The following is a 22,089-nucleotide window of genomic DNA, read 5'->3' as shown; positions in this document are numbered from 1 at the left end:
TTTTCAGCTTCGTCTCGATAAAACGCGAGTGTCCTCAACTGAAATCCGATACTTGGTTTCTTTAGCCGTTCCGAAAGCTTCTACATGATAGTGTGACGCGAATATGATGCGAGGATCGTATGTAATTTAATGCGCAGGGAGAATTTTTTTATTGAGTACTTCAATTCTGCTACATAATATTACTTAAATAATTTTTATCGTATGATATATACTAGTTATTGTGATATTTACAATTTTGTGAGTTTTAGCAGGCACTTAGAAATGATTTGAAAGTAACATTCTCGTCTGAATAAATATGTATGATGTATTATCGGTACACGGAAAATTTTCCACATCGATATTCCAACAAGTTTAGCTTCTGACGAAAATTATTGAAAAATAATTTTGACACCTGTGATGATTTCACTTGCCGGGAATGGTTTGAATCGACGAAAGTTTCATAAGAATATTCGCTCGTTAGTGAGTCGTGATAAGAATCCGAATCGATGTTAGCCACGCTACGTAGCATTCGACCCGTAATCAACATCTCAAACTTCCAAAATTGGCCGGGCTGATTGAGCACTTGTTATACACAAGTGTATTCCAATTACAATTACTAATCAATTTCGCCTGGTACACACATGCGTCATATACGTTTCATCTAATTCGACTCAATTTCCGAGCTCTCGGGTGGTAGAAAAAATCAACTCCTATACAGAAATTCCCCGATTGCTCTTTGATTATCGTATTTCAGCTGCCCTGAATGCAAAATTGTTTCTATAATCAGTGCGAGGATAAAAACTATCGTCACGATCCAAAAATACCAAGAAAACTGCGTTGCTTAACGTTCATTTATAAAATTTCCAACCATGAAACTGTAAGAAACCTGAATTCGAGCAGCGCTATTTCCAACTAATTGTAAGAGTTTTCGACAAATTCATTCGGCAATTTCACGGATTTCTGTTGATTTATCGTGCGAATTATGTGCATCAGGACACGGGAATAACTCGTCCTACAAATGTGAGCAATATGTGAAACCGTGGTGGAAGGGGGCGAGGGGGGGGGGGGGGAGTATCACACCACGAGAGGGGGCCAATTTGTTTATCGGTCGACGCAGCAGCCCGCGAGGGTTACAGATATAGGGTTTGCCGGATAATCGAAATCAATTTAACGACCGTCTTTTGTTCTCGATTGTTTTAAATATCTCGCAAAAGTCGGAGTGATATTAGGGGAGATTCATCCCTGATGGAAATCCCCGCGTACCCAACCAGCTATGCAACCACTAGAACCACAAATACCTGTTTGCCGATCGATTGGTGGAAGTATTTATAACCGAGTACGCGTGAATAGTGGTCATTGATAATTGAATATGCAGAGCCGGCAAATCGTCGGCATTATGGCATCCCTAAGCCGCGCTACAAATTCCGGATGATAGTTTAACTTGACAATTATTGTCATGGTTACGCGTGGTTGAACATGCTCGACACGAACGCTAATCCTCTTGGTCTATTTCGGAGGAAAATAATGGAAAAAAAACTAAGGTGAAGAAAGTGTACCGTCTGGTGGAAAAACGTTCAACAGGTTTCTGCAAATTGTTGTATTATTTGATCTTTTAAAAGAATCCTTGTCATGTGTTTAAACTCTGGTTAATATATTAGCTAGACCAAATAATGATGAAAGAACGGTTCAAAAGGAATCACTTCGATTCAATATAACAGAGAGATTTGAATTTACCTAATCGTAACAATTATTCAAAAATGAATTGTGGAATTTTAAGGCTAAACTGTGAAACTTTGGTTATTTCAATAGCCTTATAAATACTATGTTAATAGCGAAACCGTATCTTTCATGCAATTCTGAAAAATTAGGGTTCAGAATTTGGTGATCATAGTTGAATTCTATTGAGATTTTCTGCATAAGATAAAGAGTTCTGATAAAATTTATAATTGAAACAATTTGAACACTTATCTAATTGTAAGACAATTTATCATGTATTCAATTACGAATTGAATATATAAGCTACGGTAGTTGAATGAAGCCAATCTTATTGGTAAAACAATACAACACAAATGTTTCAAAGAAGAGATTTCTCTAAATATTTTTATAACAAAGACGAAACTCTCAGAGTTCCATTGCACAATTTTCTCCCCAATTTCTCCGCGAACGGGATACGGTTTCAGCGGCAACCGAAATCAGTATAAAACCCTAACGAATCCCTGCTTCAGACTCGGCCAAATTCACGCGTCCACGTATTTACAGAGTTAAACTTTGGCGGTGTAACAAACTCAGCATAGCCGTAGCCACGTTCACGCGGCAAAGTCTGCCGAATGCCTTAGAAATTTTAATGTTGTATTCTCGTCTCGTCGCGAACCTTTCACTGGAGAAAAGCAGCCTTATGCAGACTTGAAACTCGAGTCAGTCTGTTTGTTTCGGAGGGTTTGCTTTAATTGAGTCTGCTGCTGTGGAGTCTGAACAGTAACCGTGCCGCACTTCGACGACGTTTATAACTCGTATATGGCTTATTTATCCCTGAAGGGATTAAAAATTTGACCCCTGAAACAACTTTTTCCCAAGAATCAAGCGTCGATTCGAGACGAGTAAGTTCGCAAAAGCCGACGAGGGAGCGACAGAGTACCTACGTGATTTATGAAATCGGGTGACAGTTTCCGCTCCAAATATGTCAGCTCATCATTCCCAACAGTTTGCCAATGTAATTTCGCACTAGCTGTTGGAGTCCAGTGGATTTACGGGAAGTTACGATCACCGCGACCATCTGTCGCTGCACTCGGAGAAACTATTAAACTCGAAGCGTTGCTAAACTCTACATGTAGCGATCTGTCATCGAAAGCTCCTATCGAAACTGACGGCAACGAGCTGCGAATGCCCGATAAAAATCGCGTGCATAGTCAAAAGCTGGGTGTGACTGGATCCTCTTTGATCGGAGAACTGGGAAAAAAAATAAACAAATATTTTCACCGGGCCTTTCGTGTTCATAAAAATTCATGGGCTTCGTGCTTAAATCATAATTCAATGACCGGAGGTGGAACCTAGCAAAAGTGCCTGAAGTACTCGCGAATCCGGAGAGTTGGGATGAAGTGAGTGAAGCTATAGTAGCAGGTAAAAATAGCGAAAAGATGGCCAACACTTGTATAAGGAAAGAATTTACGCTCCAGGACTTTTGCGCTATTTCCTGAGCGAAGTGGGTACCTAACGTGAGGAACGAGGTCAAGGGTCAGTCGCCGCATTATGCGGCGAAGACCACCTCAAGAGCCTCGCCGTCCACGCCATCGGGTTACTCAACCAACCTTAACCTCCTCTTCGCATGGGTGCGAGTCTCTTGGTGCTGCACGTACAGGGCGTACCAAGTTGACATTTCCACTTTACCCTCGTAGGTATAAATTGACAAGATTGCATGATTGCATCGCTTGGTTATAATAGTAAATAACAGGTTGTGCAAGATATTCGATCCTGATACAAAAATTAGAACCAAAGATATTTCCAATCTGTTTTTGATTCGAGGTCTCGGGTGCCTAGTTGTCTTTCAATCTTAAGAAACACTCGATAAAATTCTTTACGAAGGGATATATTTTTCATGCTGACTTTTGGGGTGAGATGCATTAACTAATCACAGCATTCGAAATCTTGGTGGAAAACCTAATGAGCGGAATAGTAAACGAAATATCTCGACTTGAGTTACTTTTTTCGCGCATCACTCGGTACATACATCCAGAATTTTCCAGTCATCCGACCGAATGTCTCTCAGCCAACTATTTTCAGAGACGAGAAATCGGGTGAAGAGCCGGGTGAGGAAAACCAGACTTGAATGGACATTCGGATAAACGCGTCTCGCCATCCGAATTTCCCGACCAAATTACATCTGTAAGTCTATAACCGTCAGCAAGGCGTCGTGCCCGGAAATGCGGATATATTACATATTATTAACACCTTATATCTAAGAGTTAAATGCAATCACCGTAACTCTATCTGATTTGAAAACGCGAAGCTATCACTTGTTGGCGAAACATAAGTAAAATTAATTAAATTGGTGAACGGCAAATAATTCTTCATAATCCAAAAGTACCGTAAAAATATCAACTTCGCGTTTGGCTCGCACTCCATACAGAGACTATAACGATATTCCATGGTATTCCCTTGTACCGTTTACGCAGGTATTTGTGGGGGTAGAGGTAGGGGTTATGATGAAATTTACTCACGTGCCAAAGACGGCCTGAAGTGGATTGCCCGCTGATAGCTGAGAATGGCTTCTTCATAGTTTTTCCTTCCTTGTTGAAGGATCCCCCTGAAACAAACCAGATAACGAACACTTCAGTAACGATTCATACAAAGTTACAAATTTCCGGCAGAGTTACAAGGCGATATAAAATCCAGTCCATAATGATTCACTCATGATGAAGCTAAAATCCGAGGAATTAAAAGTTTGCAGCCACGAGATAATTTCTTCCGATCTGTATAGTATTACGCACCGTGTTTTTAAGGATTATACCTACTTCACTTTTCACCAGACTGTGAATTATTTCCAGCACGGTGCTACACGCCAATTAATACGTCTACAGCTAACAGAAGCCTAATTGATACACACGAATTTCGCTTTGACAAAGTTAGTATACGTATATAGATGTATGTACCTATACACGTAGGTATACTATAATATCCCTTCTGCGAATTTGAAGTCCACGAAAATAAACCGCGGAGGCCAAATAGCTCGAAGGGTGAAACGAGACGCAGAACATGATATTAATTAATCTCCCGTTTCTCACTAGCTGATAATCGGAACAATATTGATAACCATGATGCGAGGTGGGCGTTATGATATCGAGAGTGAATAGATACAAACTCCAAGAATTATAGGAGGGTCTCATTTGACCAATAGACGCCACTCCGCAGCCAATCAGACGACTGATCAGGCGGATTACATTGAAGTAACGACAGCATCGATATCGGAATGAATTTTTGATAGTTCCGGTAGTAGCAGTTAAAGACTACCAAAGTACCCGAAAGAACAACCAGAAATGTTTAAATACTGGTCTTCATGATTTCCAAACTCCCTGTTCAAACTGATTGCGAGAGACGTCTCCGTTTCATGCAAAAGTGACGTCAAAAGTTTTTCAAGTAACCAGTCAGCTCATTTCAAAAAAGTGAGGTTCGTAACTTTGACTTTGCTTCAAGCTGGCCTCCTGATCCTTCACCTCATTGGCTACAGGACATCGGGTATCGACACACGAAGCTCCTCCCATTCACGGAGTTTGTACTGAACCACCCTGTACATCTGGAAGCATACAAGAGCGCAGTCTCGAGAAATTCCGTGATGGAAACAACGGCGTCAGAAGAGCTTGCAGTGCGTTTCGGATGGCTGCTCAATTAGGCAGGAAAGCATTCTGTATGAGGGATCATTTGAAATTTGAAACCGTTCCGCATCGCTCGCTTTTCTCTGGACAGGGTTGTTAAAGGCCGTGGCTTGTAGCTACGGCGCGAGGGTAATTTACCTACATCAAGCGTCCATTGTATAACCGAAATCGCTAGGCGACCGCCGTTCCTGCGTCGGGGGTCGTCGACGCACTCGAACGTCGTGGTAATTAGAGGAAACTTGATTAGCGCCGAAAACGACGCGTAATCACGCCAATTATACAAGTCGCGAAGCTTGATGACGTAGGAAGTCGCGCCGTTTGGCAATACGAACTCGGAAGTCGCTCTTTCAGTCCGGGTTTCCGGTTACCAGCGATTCGTGCCGACTAGAGGGACGCGTTTCCGGATCCACCCTCCTTCGGCCGATCAGAGTCTTCTCTGAATTGCGATTAAAATTAATTTGCGGCGTTCGTCATCTAACGCCGATCTACGCTCGACGTAAATCGCTGTAAATTCGAGGCCCCCGAAGCTGAAAAGGCGGGGGAACGATAAGCCGCTGAGTGTTTCTCGGGGTTTCACACCCTTGTTATGAGGATCGATATAGTCTAAGTAAACGGATTACAGACCTCCGATGCTTACCTTCCGACCACCTTGTACCTACTTAATTAGCATTTGGCTCAAGTAGGCGGGTGTATAGACTAAGTGCATCCGTTCGCCACGGGTCCTCCTGGTACAGGCTTAAGGATTTCGGAGCTGTTTAGCGTAATCTCATTCAGCGATGTATTCAGCGAGGTATACAACAATAACAATAACGAGGATTATCGAATTTTCACCCTAAATCACGTGCCTATACTTGTGTGATGAGTTTAAAATCCGAACAATATAGTCTATATTCGTGTCGCGTTTTTGTCGAAATTTCAAAGATAACAGAAATCAACGCTGAAAATTGACAACGACGCGGTAAATATACCGAAAATCGAAAAATGAAGGAAGCTTTGATTTTATGTAGAGGAGGGTGAGGCAAAGTGGGCACATTAAGATTGTTGATATCCTAAAAAATTTGTGGGCAAAGTGGGCCCCCTGAATTTTTTCTAATACCAAGGGTTAAAATTAACCACCTCAACTTTTTAATCAATATGAATTATTCGGAAGTCATAATTACTCTAAACATCTTATTCTGATTTTAGGTATCATTCTCTTCCGGGGCCCACTTTGTCCCACCCTTCCTTATATATGCAGCAGAGATGAACCCTGATAAAATTTCCAATTTTCCGGATGGAACGTTCTTGACCGGCCGGATGACAAAACAATGGGGAGACACTGAGCGACGAATTACCTGCCAAGTTATTTCTGCCGTAAGATTACTCGGCGTAGCTAACTTAGAGAAGCACCCCCTTTCTTTTCACCCCCTTCGCCGCTTTCTTTTCCCGTTTCGCTGTGTTGTTTTTTTCCTCTGAATTCCAGCCTCTCCCTTCACCCCTGACAGGGCCGGCAGTGTAATGTTATTTGTGTTTACGACAAGCCGAGAAGGAAAAACAAGAGTTGACGAGAGGGAGGCGGTTTTCCATTCTTCTTTTTTACTATCTGGTAACGAAGCGACGCAAGAGACACGTCTCGAGGCTCATTTAAATAAAATTCTGAACAAAGCAGTGCCGATGAAGAATTGACCGACCTTGCTGGGGGCGACGCTCTGAATAATCAAGGAAAATTACTCGAGAAGAGTTTCTGAAAAACTCACCCTTGACCGCTAAATGATAATTCGATTGCGCCCAAAGAGCTCCAGGGGCGTATCTCTTTGGTGCAATTGAGACATGTCCAAATTTTTATGCTGCCTTTGATTTTCCGAAAAATATATGCGGATCTGAAAAAATTCAAAAAAATCCGATGTGACATACGAAAATGTTTCAGCAACCATCCATAGTGAAATGACTCCCACTTCTGATTTTTTAAACTTTTTTCTCGGAACAAGCTTGAAAACACTAAAAAGGAAAAATTTTCTTCCTCCTACTCTAATCTGGAAAATTTTGATGCTTGACACGCGATGTTTCAGAATTAAAAAAAAAAAAAAAAAAAATAACATTCAACGACCACCCTAATGTACACACATACATGCTTTTCTAACTCGAGTTACAAATGAATGTAGAATTAGGCAAGTTCTGAAATATCGTAGTTACGAAATTACGTTAAACTACGTGCATTGTACCCACCTATATAACACGCCTTTTACTGCGTCAAACAAAACAAGTTAGCAGCCGGCAGTGTTAAAAGCGGATTACCCCGCATCATATACCTGTTAGAGAAGTTTCGAGGCCTCCGCAAGGGATGTGCAGCCTCGTCCACTTGCTAAACGATCGTCTCCCAGGGGTGGTTTAACGTTTTATAATTACGGTCAGGGTGCCGGGCCTCTCAGGGAACGCGCGGTAAAGGTCAATTCGGCCCTGACTGAGTCGATTTTGAGCTTCATCTATGAACCCTTGAGATGCGTGTATTATTATGCCTTAGAATGGCGGGAGAGAAAGAGAGGAAACGGGATAGAAAATTGTTTTCATTGTGAAAATCGGCGTTGTTTCAACGCTATGAAAAATCGTTCGTTAATCGTCGAATTATCATAAGCCAAATCGAGTTATCGTAGCTTGTTTATTTCACAGCTACACAACTGTATCCGGTATTAAAGTTATTGCGAGCTTAATGACTCGTGAAAAATTATTACTCGCGATTGAATTTGTAGAAGATCGATCAGATGACAATTCGTGTTATCGAATGCATAAACTAACTGTTGGGATTTGTTTCCGATACATAGAGAATTTTTTCCATGTTCCAAGCAAACCTTTGTATTGTTATCTCTAATAGACGCTTCCATTCAGATCCAAAAATATATCACTTGTCTATATTAATCACTTGTAATATTTTTTCGTAAATTACGAAAGTTTCTATATTTGTAAATTCAAAATTACGTTGTAACTTTTCGAAACTGATGAGAACCAAATATTCTCGCGAATTCCGTCGGCGTTCTTTAAAAAAGAGCTTGAAAAAAGGATTGATCCACGATAAAGGCTACGGAAGTAAAAATCCCGGAGGTAAAAGCGAACGAATGGGAGTGACACAAAAATATCGCTTTTCGCATAGTTTCAATAGTAGCCGTGCAGCCGTGACAGAGCCGGTGGCATGGCCGGGATGCATTCAAACCTAACAAAGTCAATATAAAAACATGATGGCTGACGTGTAAAATGTATAGACATATACGTGTCTGGGTTGAGCTTGATCCACGAGGGAAAAGGTTGCTGGAAATCATCGAGATGATAACACGAATGGTACGGGGGAAGCGGAATAAACGAGCGAAAAGCAAGGTAGAGAGAAAAAGAGAGAGAGATAAAAAGAAGAGAAATTGAACGAGGAAAAAGAATCGGCGTATTATTATTTTTTTTAGATACTTTTATTTTTAAAGAGGACGAGTAATTGCTATACAGCTCAGGAATCGCGTCGTGGATCTGCACGAGAGATGAAAACATGTACACTTCGAAAATAGAAAATATTCCTCTGGTCTGGTGAAACTGCAGCGTGAATTGTTCGGCTCAACGCCAATTATAGGTATTTATCGGAGGTTCGTTAGTGCAGGTGAACGAGCCTGAGTGAAAGCAAAATCAATTATCAAATGCACGCTGGTATAAAATTGAATAGATAAATAAATTGGAGCTCAACCGCAACGGCACGTCTCATAGCCAGTATGGCGCCATGGCTGAAATGGTCGGATCACAAGGTCTGAGAGCCTTGCCGATGCAAAAACGAGGACAGGAAATCGAACGATTTACTAGTGTACCGCAGCACGCAATTTGCGTATCGCCTGAAGAAGAAAAAAAAAAAGAAGATATATCGACTTGGCAGGATTATTTTATACCTATGTTACACGAATCGTGAAAAGTCCGTATCGACGTTCACCGACCGAACTGGGCGTAATATTGCAGAAGTTTTATTGGAATCAAAAAACTTGGGAACGACACGACATCGCAGGTATTATAGCTCTTGCAATATAATTCTACACGATTAGGTACGCCCGATAAGTTTTTTTGAATATGGAAGCTTGTGTGTTTTCGTTTTTTCAACCTTCGGATTAATAATCAACGATGACTTTCAGAATTACTCAACGAAGAAGGTGATGTGGAAGATTTTAAAAAAAAATTCACAAGGTTTCAGTTAGATTTCGATAATTTTGAGACTTTTTAAGACACATATTTTTTATTTTTGTATCTGTTCAACTGATCGACAGAATTTCACACCAGAGTATTACACTAATTATAGATTTGCTGCAGAAATAAATCGTTTGAAAAATTACCGACACAATAACATATTCATTTGAAGTTCAGTTTATTGCTCACCCAAATATTAGTCACCTTCGATATTAATAGTGACACAACAAACTACTTTTTTGGTACGATGATACGCGTAACGGAAAATAAATCTGGGAATACCGGAAAGCTATTTTTATGCCTGCAGAAGCACTGTTGAACTGTAAACAGACCCTATTTTTTATTGCCTCAATTATTGTTGTTGGTTCTCTGATTTTAACCCCGTTTAAAAGGTACAGATATAGAAAACTGCAGAGCTGTGACGAAACTACATTGATAAAATAATAATAATAATTCGACTGGCGTGAATGAATTTTATAAAACCCGACAAGGGAGTGAAAAATTATCGAAGGTGGGTGAAATTGCGTCGCGGTTCTTGCCACGTGGCTAGAAAATGAGGACAAGGTTAGCGCTCGTTCGTTTGGGACGCGCCGATAAAAAGTGTAGGTGGTAGAGTAGAGAAAGGTGTGAACGATAAAATAGCGGGCATTCGGGCGGCAGTAAATGTTTACGTTCAGAGAACGAAGCCCATCCGTTCGGAATGCGAAATTCGGAATCCAGAATCCGCGTCGGATGCGCCGCGGGGGTGCAGAATTCAGATATTGGAAAGCTTATACGTCATGCAGACGGCTCGGAGGTGCGAAAATTGCGACGCGAGGTACGGAGGTGCGAGGTTAAATTTCACCCGGGTTAACGCTCTTCGATTTTAAGTCACACTGCACCCTGCAGCGGTTGCAGCTCGATTTACCCGCGATACAGTTGCCAAAATCCATTACCACAATCGAATCGGCTCGGTTACACGCCGTCTTCAATTCCTAGCGCTTAGCATTCGCCCTACCGAGTCTCAACCCTTCCTATTATAGCTATGGGGAAGTGAATCCTAGCGACCCTGTGGTGTTATACGTGTCGATATCTATACGTATCGGCGATATTGGCTATACGTGCAACGGTACATGCACCTCACGTGTATAGGTATGTAAATATGTAAATCCGTACATAGTCATGGGTATTTAATTTGCACATACGTATTTAATCGACGAGGAGTGATATGTGATCGTGAATGCATTTTACTTTTGTAATTGTTTAAATTCTGTCATTTTGCTCGACGCTCATATCAATGAAAATGACAACCTTTCATCCACGGCTATTGTGTATCCAGAGATCCAAATCGCGTGTGAAAAGGTATAATCGAGGATTAATTCCGAACCGAAACCGATCTCTTGTATGAATTATATTTTATTGCCTCTCAAAAACCATAAAATAACGGTTCCGGAGAAGAAAAAGCTTTATATAGTCATACTATTCAGACGAAAAATTCACAATGGTCTCAACGTAATAGACAATACATGTGTTAAGACTTTGAATTCAAAGAACACTGTGCTTATACGGTATATATACCGTGTCAAAAATTCGCATGTAATAATATATAAGAGAAATTTTGTATTTTAAGTACTTATAATGATACGAATAACATATTATTCGTTCAAGCAGTTGAACGAACCACCTGTAACATTTTACCTATCACGATAGTCAATTCGAAAACGTTCAAGAATCACACCGATCAGTATTGCATTATTAAATGCAGGTTAATACAGTCTCTATCGTGTGATAATAGTAAATAGAACGTTTGTCGATCATGAATAGTATGTGATGGGTTGATCATTCATCGCTCGAGTAAATTATTCATGAATCAAATTTCCTCGAGTGCCAGAAGCTGAGAGACACAAAATTCGAACTTGATAACCGTATAGCTGCGATCGCAATCTGGAAGTCATGGTTTGGACGCACCGTGTCGTAGGCCACGGTAATAAGGGTGCTTTGGGGTTGGAGCGTGTGTCAGTAAACACTTGCCCTGTTACAGGAACATAAACAAAGCGGTAATTTGCATAATATCGAACTTGATCAACGCCGGTAGCGTATAAACATGAGCCGAGGCTTGTGGTATAACAAACGCGTCTCGGGTCGCAGGTGCTAACGTTCCGCTGGACGTAAATATGATAATCTCATAGGTACGCCGTATAACTTGGGGGTACAGAATTCGAGCGATGATAAGCCTCCTGCCCGCACGTCTCCATCGGCTAATTGCACTTCGGTGCACCTCAGCTCGCGTGATCGAACCTATAAGAGTATACCTATATATGTATGTATGCATGGGTATGCGTCCCGATGCAATGAACTTGGGAACCAACGAGGCGTGTGAATTATTAACGAGGCACTACGCAACTTTTAACGATCATCGGCATTTCTCAAATTGCAGAATTCGTAACGACCAAAGTTTCCACGGAAGGCCGCCTCTCTTCGGTCAAATGATTCATGTGTACTCTCTGAAGTGCCGTCTTTCTTTTTAACTCCCGTCGATAATGATTAAAACTTTGTTGATCCATACGCTGGAACCGATTGAAGAGTCTCGTGATGTTTAGACCATGGTGCTCGGAAATACTGGTTTTACAGAATGGTGACTTCTTGGTCGTTTCTATATGACTCCTTCCTCTGGGAAAGGATCAGTTTCATATATCTGGATTGTTGGAAATGGTGAAAGGATGGATCGTGAATTGATACACAAAGTACCAAACTTTGATATTACCAAGTTTCCTAAAACAGTGAAAGCTTCTTCTTCTCTTCACGAAGTTGCCGTATTAATACCGTCGTATAATTGTACCGATAATTTCAAATATTGACTAAATAAGGACCTCAATGATTCCCGGAGACTCGACTCTGTCCTAAGTTCTACAGAAGCTTTAGTCGTACTTTGGGAGTTCGGAGTTTACGCCAAACCGCTTAGTCTCAAAGTAATAGAGGGTATATAGCGAAGCGGATTCGTGCCGTGGCCGTGAAGCCAGATGATGGAGAGAGCACGGAGGGTGAAGATCCTCCTGATCGCGGCTTATATTCGAATATTGTTAGCTGGGACCGTTTCGAAAGGACCACCGAGGAGGCCTCCGTGGTGTTAGTGTCACGATGCTGATAAAATGGTTCCACGTTCTATCCCACGGAGCACATTTCGATGCGAAATCCTCTTATCCAACGCAGACCAACGCAGCAGCGCACGTCTCACGTCTCACTCCAAAGACTGTCGTTTTTAGCCGGATCACAAAAACCACACACACACACACACGTGGCAAAAAACATCCCGGTCACGATACCGCATCGCTTTGGCTCTTTCACCGCCGTTACAGACGCTCAACGCTAAGACCATTTCGCACCACTTCAAGTACTGAGCGTAAGACGGAGCCTCTCTATTTAGGGGTGCAAAGTGCCGCATGCACTCGTCTATAATTCGCCAATGTGCCATGGATCAGAAATTTGTGATATTATGATGGCGTCGAGCCTTTTATCATGATACGCAATCAGCACGAGTAGCTTTGCCGTGGAGTCTTAGTAAGTTGTTGGGGTCGAGCCGGCTTCCGCTCTCGCAGGCTTTCCACGAATGTTGTTACTGTCGACAAATCTACTTATCATAAGGGATTATTGCCAGTTGGAAGGTACAGTGTGCTTTTTAGTCCTCTTCTTAATGAGCAAAGAGAGAGCAAATAATTACGAGAAGCTCGAGGGGCATTTATGCGTTTCTAAAGCTATCGTGATCGCTGCGCGGAGCACTGCAAAATAGTTGTAAAATAATTCATAACTTCAGGTAGAGTGTGGAATTAAAATCAAACTGACCCGACCCAATGCGGCTACAGTGTTGCGTGACGAGCATAGAAAGCGATACAAATCGCTAGGAGGTGAGCTTTCACTTTGTTCTTTGCACTTCCGGCGAGTCGAGAAGCTTCGTTTGAATCGATTGCTGCATCAAATGAAAATCTTAGGCTTTGTCCAGTGCAAAGGACGCGGAAATTTTTACGCGAGAAAGCGGCTGCAGGTTTCGTATTAAAATTGTACTAACGCAAATGCCATCAACATAATCGTCTTTCAATCAGATGTCAGTGCCAATGCATTTCGCAATTTATTCTCGATCGGTTTTCGACCGCTATTGCACCGCAGTAGCGCACCGAGAGGCCAGAAAGCAATCGGCGAAAAACATATGACAGCATAACCCTGCTTTTGGAATCACAGCGAGGGGTGTGTTTTGAAATTCGAAACGGTCCAACTCGAGACGGTGATTTCTATTTCTGCGAAGGCTTTCGGCAAGTATGAAAATGGTGTTTTCAGAGCGTGATGCTTTTGTCGGTGGTAATCGATACCCTGGAGCCTCAGGCGAATGCCTACTGCAGCAGCCTTACGTCGACGGCTTTGCGTCGAGGCCTGACGTTGACGTGAGTTCGCCTGGTGCTGACGACCGCAGAAGCTAGAAGCTACTTCGGCACTCGAGCCGAGCCAGGCCGAATCGCATGGCATGCCGTGTGCGCGATTCTCCGTTCAGATTGCGCCAACTATCGAAATTATGTTTCCTGTACACCGCGTAATTGGGCCCGAGCACGTGTTGACCTCTAATTGTGAGCGATAGATCAAGTCTCTTACCCTCCGTTCCACGACGCGTTTATTAAAGCATAAAGCGTTCGAACGTTACTGCGAAAGCTTATTCTTCGATGGGGATATTATAACCAATTTCACATTATCGTCTTTTAAAAATTTCAACGATTCAGGAACAGAGGGTTCTTCGTACTGATCTAGGCATATAGGTACTGCTGCGAGTCTAGTCCGGTTGGGAAATCGAAGCGGTGTAAGAGGTTTTGGGTTTTTTTTACAAACCAATTTTTTCCAGCCTGCGATTCCTCGCAGATATCCTGATTTCTTGAGCCTCGATTGAGCTGAGCAAACGTCTGCAGGAGGATTGAATCATGCATTGTTTAATGCTGATCCAGTCGTCAAGAATTCAAGCTCAATTTCCTTTGTGTTATCAGCCGCATTGTATGACGGAGTAGCTCTACCATTTCGTGTTTGTGGTGCTCGAATTTCAATTGTACCTACCTACAGACTCGAGTAATTGAGAAAGTAAACCAATATTTATTTATTTATTTATTTACTTATTAGCATTAGAGATGAAAGAATGAAAAATTCATGTGTGCCTGCAGTGTTGCAAAAAAGTCAACCAAGCTTTTTGTAATCGGATTGTAAGAATGCATCAATCATCAGCAAGGTGGTACGGTAGACTGTGTAACGAGTGATCAAGTCACGACACGGAACGATCGGGGAAATTTGAGTTTCCTGCAAAATCGCGGAGGCAACCTTTGACTTCCGTGTCAAGCAGCCCTCACTTTGGCCATTCAGAGTCAGTTCCACATCCATTAGGCATATCGCGTTGCAGAACGTCATTGACGTCCTAACAAGACGACTAAACCAAGGGTTGTCTACAGGCGTTGGGCTCTCCAGCCATCAGCCGAAGTTGGTAAGGACTATCAGAAGGTGAGATCCAAGTTAGTCTCGGGTTTCAGTCGATTGGTAAGTTCAACGACGAGCAAATGATCGCGAGAAGTTTGGCCGTGGAAATCGACGCGATAAAATTATAACAGCGTGACAAATTTTCGGGGTTTTTGGCAAGTTGACCCGATGATTCCTCATAATTTTATGATAAATTCGACCTCAACGCGCGGGTCTTAAGGTTACTTAAGTCGAAAGGTCTGCAGGTATGAGACGTGGTGAAAGCGCGAAGCCCCTCGCGTAATACGAGCTTGACTTTATTTTTGTCAGACCGTGAAATACACGGTATCACGATAATCGAATTGCGCTAGCTTTCGGCCGATTATGGGGTTTTGATTAATGGTTGTCGCAGCGCAAAGTGTTATCCACCTACCTGCTTTTGTCTCGACTTTTATTACCCGTGGATCAGCTGGTGTATAAGCTGGATTTCCGAAACGGGCTGTAACGAAGTGAAGTAGGGATGTACAAGGTGCGCGTCAAGAGTTAAGGCGATAATAATAACCCGCAAGGGAGAATTTCATTTCGGTTGAAAATCATTTGTAAACGTCGCTTCCGAACGCTCGGAAATGCTGCCCGACGGCCCCTCGTAACCCATTCGAGGATAGATATTCCGCCCGACGTTACCTATTTCACTCTACTCACATTTCCCCGTTCCCCGTAACACAGGCGACTTCCTAAGGGATGCAAAGTGAAAAGGAATTCCACGCAGACGCTACGCCGCCGCGTGTCTCTTCCAAGCATTTTCTCTCTCCACTTGTATATCTCCGTTTCGCAATATCCGTATATAACACACAGGTGCGAATGCGCACTGCAACAGATGTAATCCAGTTTGCGAATTTATTTTGCAGAGAAATGTATTAAGAGGGGAAAACAATTAGAGAAATTTGAGTCCGAGGGCTTTGTTATTTAGGTATATTTTTGAGAATATTTGAGAATTTTTTTATTGAAATTTATAACAATATGGCCACATGGTGCATATAAGTAGCGAACGACTTAGAAAGATTTCTTTTGAGTTAAAGTTTTTTTGAGTGTTGAAAAAAAATTTCCCTTTAAATATATACGATTATGAACAGAAAATTTCATGTTTCGATCAAGAAATTGCTAAGAAAATATTTATAAAAAAATGTTGTGATAGAAATTCAAAAATTCAGCCACGAGCTCAATTCGGTAAACAAGTTTTGAAGATTTGTCAAAATTACAAGTTAATCGGATAAAAATTGACCGAGTAATTTGCAGTAACGCAGATTAATAACACATTTTGTTATTTAATTTCAATAGAAAAATTTTTTAATATTCTTGAAACTTCAAATAATAAAGCCTTTAAACTCAAATTGCTTTAGGTTAAAGCTTAAAAAAAACAAAATCTTAATCCTCCAGGCTCTACCTCCCCTCCTTTAATTCAGCTCTGGAGATCATGAATTTCGCACCATGAACCGAACAGCAAATAAAGTCACGAACCGAGATTTCTTTGCCCGAAGTATTTCCACGGAGGAGAACTATCGCTGCACCCCTCGTCCCCTATCTGAATAATTGAACAGCAAGTTGGACTGGCAACAAAGTGCTTGCCACGTTTTTGCACGTCACGAACCCCGTTAATACACAGTGCAGAACGCGGTTAAGGGTGTGCGCACCGCAGTTGGTAATTGCTAAAATAGTTGCACGCCACGGGGACGAGTCTCTGGTACGCCAACGGGTATCGACCTGACCTGACTCAACCCGGTTGAGTAAAAGGTGACTGGAATGTATTCGGCTAATCCTAAGTGTGTGTAATAAACAAGCGAAAGAATTAAGTAAATCCTTGAAGCCTTCGTTTTTTCAGCTGCAGCAGTGAAGTGATTTGTGGGTTAGTTCGTGCTCGCATTCAATCTCTCAGATTCGTAATATATGCATGCGTCTGATATCTTGGTGAAATTACCGTCGTCAATCTCTTCTGCATAATTTCACGCCTGTTTACAGGAAATCTTTTGAAATTCTTGCTTATGTTTTTACACAGACCTTTCGCATATACCGTGACTTTTCTCAATACTGTTTTCCTCGCGGTAATATATTCTCCAAACTTTTCAGACGGAACCTGTACAGCGGCGCCTTGGATTCTATTCCAGCAACGAGCAAATTTCATAACCCGATTCTTCGTCGTGTTTCCCGATTTTGGGATTCATCGTTGCATGGATAATTGTAAATGAATTAGTATCCTTTTGCCGGATCTGCTTATTAGATTCTGGCGGACAAACGCGAAGTGGGGTTGTTTGAGGAATTACAACCTTATGATTAGCATAAAAAGTCGCAGCTCAAAGGGTCCATGCTTATTTAATTTCATTCCTGGCGGATGTTTTCTGATTATAACGTTATTTCCAGATAATCATTCGTTGATTATCTCTATTACGAGGTTGGTTTGCCAAAAATGACACGTTTCACCAATTTTATTACCACTATTTTCTACAACTTTTATATTTTTCAAGAGATCTTTGTAGCCTGCAAATTCAATAACTTGATAACTACTCGGTGCACGACTATTTCAGTGAAAATTTTTTGAATTGCCGATTTTTGGAGAACCAACCATAGAACACGAGCTGCGATAACTCGCGCGGTACTCGAGTCCGGAATATAAATGCCCGCGATTTTAGTAGGGATATTACAACCTGCAGCAGACAAACGTTATAAAGTTTCACATTATTGCACGGGTGAAGGAGTTTCTTTCATTGTCGCAGGGCCCCATCACCGGAAGCGAGGAAGCTAAGCACCCCCGCGTCTGTTAGGCACAGCGGTTATAATATAACCGGGGATGTATTTTACGCCGGAGGAAAGAGGCTCGGCCTGAGGGTGCAGCCGAACGTTGGGCTGTTGGTTAATTCTTCAATTTGGCATAAACCAAGTTAAGGTCGAGCCCAGCGCCGCGACGTTTCGGCGAAGCCCGGAAAATGTGCATTTAGAATGCCCGACTTCCCCTTGATCCTGCTGTATATGGGTATAAATAAGCGAAGCTTGCGGTGTCCCACCGTTCCGTTCCTTACGGCATGGCACCGTGAAATCGAGGCTTTGCAAGCGCGAAAGTGGGAAAATTCTTTCCCCTTTTTTCAGAGCCTAACGTCTCTCCTTCGAAATTTTTATCCTCGGCTCTGAATATTGTATACGTATATTGCTTATATACACACATGGAGATAAGCCGCGTAGCTGCCATGGGTGCTGGTCTATATAACCTCCATAAAAAGTTGCAATCCTTTCTTCGTGCCGCAGAGGATAACGCGGCCAATTAGTGCAGAAATCCCATAAATGGAGCACTAGAGAGCCGCGTCTGACGCTAATAGAAAGGACGGTTACATAGTCAGCTATAGTGTGTTCCTAGATCAACTTCGACACGTAATAGTATAGACTTTGAAGTCCGTCCGTCCTTTCAAACGCCAACCGGACACACGCGCTGGATAAAAAAAAAATTCACTTAAAAAACGTTCTCTCATTATTCGATTAGTTGGTTATCTTTTTTCTTCCCCTGGTCGCAAGAAGTCAAAGGTTCTCCATGTGTCACGTAAATTTGTCGGTTATTTTGATACTTTACATCATAATGGTGGGTTGGAAGACTGAAGAATACTTAACGTGGTTGTGTTGCTGGTACCATATTTGTTGTAAAATCACTGCAAATTTTTTCTGGACAAGAAGGAAATAGCGATTAGAAAAATTATTTGTATGAACTTTGACCACACGGCTTCTCACGATGAACCGTTATAACTCGATTTTCTGATTTTTTGTAGTAATTATAGAATTGCATATGAGATTTGATTTTACCACCATCCGTGGTCTATTTCTTCGCCATTGTTTTGCCTTCCTTCTATTTTCCGCTTATTATTTTCAATGCATCAGCATGAGGTTGCAACTGTTTTTGTATATTACTTATTTGAAGAAGTACCTGTCAGAAGCTCAGGATGCGATAACTTATTCAGGTGCGTTTTATGGAATCATACCTCCGCCTTTCTCGCACCCTTGCCTCATGGGAATGCAATAATGCGAGAATACGAAGAACCAAAAAAAAAAAAAAAAAAAACAAGGAAACGCAAAGCAACAGTAAAAAAAGAAATAACGAAACCAGCGTCTCGACCTCAACCAAGAGTCCTGTCGGAGCTCCTTCTGAAGAGCTTACGTTTTACCCTGGACCCACGCCAAGACGAGGCACCGGCGACTCGACTGTAACAGGCCATGGTTATATCCAACGATTGTTCAAAGTCTGCGGATGAAATTCTGCCTAAGCTGTATTTTCGTTAGATTTCAATCTATTTTTCTTTTTCATTTTTTTTTAGTCTCTTTTTCCGTTCTCTTTCCTCTCTTACACTTCTTTTACTCTCATTCTTCCTCATCCCGTCGGAAGAAATCTGCCCACGTGCTCAGCTCTTTTTACTGAAAATCTCCCACGATCCAGAAGGCTTTATAATAATAAATATAGTTGAAAATAGTAAGCAAAAATAAGAAAAAAAGAAAAGAAAAACAAAATCACATATCAAACCTATGGATGAAATCCCTGCCCAAAGGATGAAAATTGCTCTGTTCAAGTTCAGTAAAAGCCTGAAGGAAGGTTGAGAATTTCGTATCCCTTATATAATTTGTTTTAAAATTGAGGAGCGATATCACGTATACATATATAATAAATTTTTACGCACCCCTCTCGCGAAGATACGGAGACTTAATTTTGCGGCTGGATGCCGAGGGGCGAAATCAAGACACAAGATGCGTGATGCCGTAAAGTCAACACTACAACACGGCGTGAGTTAAGTGCTGTAGTGTGTTTCCGTGTTAATATCGCAGCCCGCCATTAAAGACTCGTTCGATCCGTCTTAAGTCGACGGTATAGGTGGTCGTTAGCGAGGAATATAGCGTGTCTTACAGACGTGATCTGCGCATGTACGTCAATGCCGGCATGGCGTGCAGCCGGATGGTTTAGCAATCAATTAAAAGGCGATCCCTCATTCAATGAATAAAGGATATAACCGATGGCGGCGAGTCTATACGCCCTGCGGAAATTAAACGAAAGGGTGGATCCCGTGGATCTCTGATATCTGATCAGCGAGAATATTTGGCTCATCCTGTACGGACGCTCGTGCATATTTGACACACGAATGGCGGCACCTCGTGTGCTTTTCGCACACCCTCGATTCGCTGTACGTACGCCATTATGCGGATACATTAGGCGGTAACCATTACTCCAGGGTGTTTTTCCCCTCTTCCATAACACCTGCTGTCATTATCTTTCCCATTTATATCAGGTTACCTCTGTTTAGCTTGTTCTTTCGTACATTATTCCGCCGTTGAATCGCACCATTGTCCCCGTTGACGGTGAAAGTATAAGTATACGATCTATAACAATAGCGTTGTCATTAGACGTTTATTGTTGCCATCGTGCATCGTGCAACACCGTAATTGGCAGTTATTATCAGTAAAATACGCCACAGCTTAATCGCCTGCCTCCATTTCTCCCGTTGTTTAAATTCTACGTTTTGGCCAAAGGATCTAGCGCACGAATTTCATCCGCCCTTAATGTTTTTCTTTTTTTTTTTTTTTTTTTTTCCACTTTTCTCGCCCCTGAATTAATTATTTCCTATCCGTTGAAAGCTCCGGGTGACGAATGTAATCAGAGAGAATTAAAGCTGGAGTGAGAAGCAAATCAGGAAACGTTGAAGTGAAAAGGGGTAGAGAAAGAGAGAGAGAGAGAGAGAAGAGAGAGGGCAGCTACTGGCTACTGCTAGTTGAAGGTGAAGCCGGAAGGTGTTGCGTGCTCGGAAGTCGTGATAAAAGTATTTGCTGATTCTCGTAGATTGGCGTAACGTAACGGGGCGCGTAACATGCGTGCGTGCTGTATCAGTCGTTAGCCAGTTCTCGTGAGCACGCCCGCGTCATCGCCGGCTTTGTAGACCAGCCGGAAATTTTCAACCGTATAAATTAAGGAGAAGCTCGTGTATACATGTTATATACATACACATAGATATATATATATGTATGTAAAACTCCATCTCAGGGTCGTTCAATAAACCGCACATCAACGCGTCAATTACACTAGAACTGCGGGGAGGAGTTAAAATTTCGAATTATAAAAGTTCCGAAAGAGCGAAATTTCCAATTTTTTCGTGGAGAAACTTGAAGAAATCAAACTTTGACGAAGCATTAGTTTCGAACGGTTTGAAACCTGACGCTCAAAGCTCCGAAAAGGCAAAATTCTGAAATGGCGTAACTCCGACAAGTCTAAAGTTCCGAAAGCACGAAAATGAAAATTTTTTTTAATCTCGACCATCGAATTCTGAATAATTTAAGATCTTCATTTCTGTGAATTTCTGGCTTGATAAAATTTTATTACTTGGATACTTCTTTGTTTTGGATTTTCGATATTTTTACGTTCTATTTCTGACTCTCGGTTCTTCTGATTTGTTGCACCCATTCGTTGAGTAAACTACGCATTGTGAGTATATTTTAATTTTCGGAATCTTACTCTATCTAAAAATTATTTTCCGAAATTTTTCTCCATTGGAACTTTACTTTTCGATATTTTGCTGTACTGTAACTTGAGAAATGAGTGGTAACTGTAGTGTTTAATTTATTATACGGAAATCGATGTTTCATGAGATTGGTATAAGGATTCACTGGTTTCATTGTCAGTGCTGCCCCCCCCCTCCCCCGCCCCCCAATTGGAAGGGCTTAACTTTAATGAAAACATGACGTTCAATTGGGTATTCAGGAGAAAAGTGAAATGAAATCGGAACGGTAGTTGAAGGGACAAAGGTTAGTATGTTAGGGGTTGGATCTAAAGAGTATTAAATGTGGAAAAGACCAACGGCGAGAGCTATTATTCTGATACGAGGGCAGGCAGAGAGGCTTTAGAACTGCCATTGGGTCCGCGCTAATTTTACATTGCGTAAAATTTATAGGCGGGATGTTAAAACGCTTATTAAAGCCGCCACACTGCCGCACGGTATAAGTTCTCTCCGAAGCTTCTGTAATGACCTCGCCCAGAGCTTTTTCTCTCTCTCTCTCTCTCTCTCTCTCGCTCCCTCGCTCTCCTCGCTCGCTG

General features: G+C 41.8%; 1 protein-coding gene across 2 annotated transcripts in view; it reads right to left on the bottom strand.

The window, feature by feature from the left end:
* Positions 1-22,089, bottom strand: part of LOC124407019 (protein O-mannosyl-transferase TMTC2) — a 166,033-nt gene that overhangs the window by 36,437 nt on the left and 107,507 nt on the right. For both annotated transcript variants that reach the window (XM_046882795.1, XM_046882796.1), the window contains one exon: positions 4,194-4,279. In XM_046882795.1, the coding sequence (XP_046738751.1) occupies positions 4,194-4,279 (86 nt within the window). The remainder of the gene's footprint in view (positions 1-4,193; positions 4,280-22,089) is intronic.

The sequence above is a fragment of the Diprion similis genome, chromosome 6 (genome assembly GCF_021155765.1).
Source record: "Diprion similis isolate iyDipSimi1 chromosome 6, iyDipSimi1.1, whole genome shotgun sequence".
Classification (NCBI taxonomy): domain Eukaryota; kingdom Metazoa; phylum Arthropoda; class Insecta; order Hymenoptera; family Diprionidae; genus Diprion; species Diprion similis.
The sequence above is the reverse complement of the archived record's forward strand: the minus strand, read 5'-3'. Positions and strand labels throughout refer to the sequence as shown.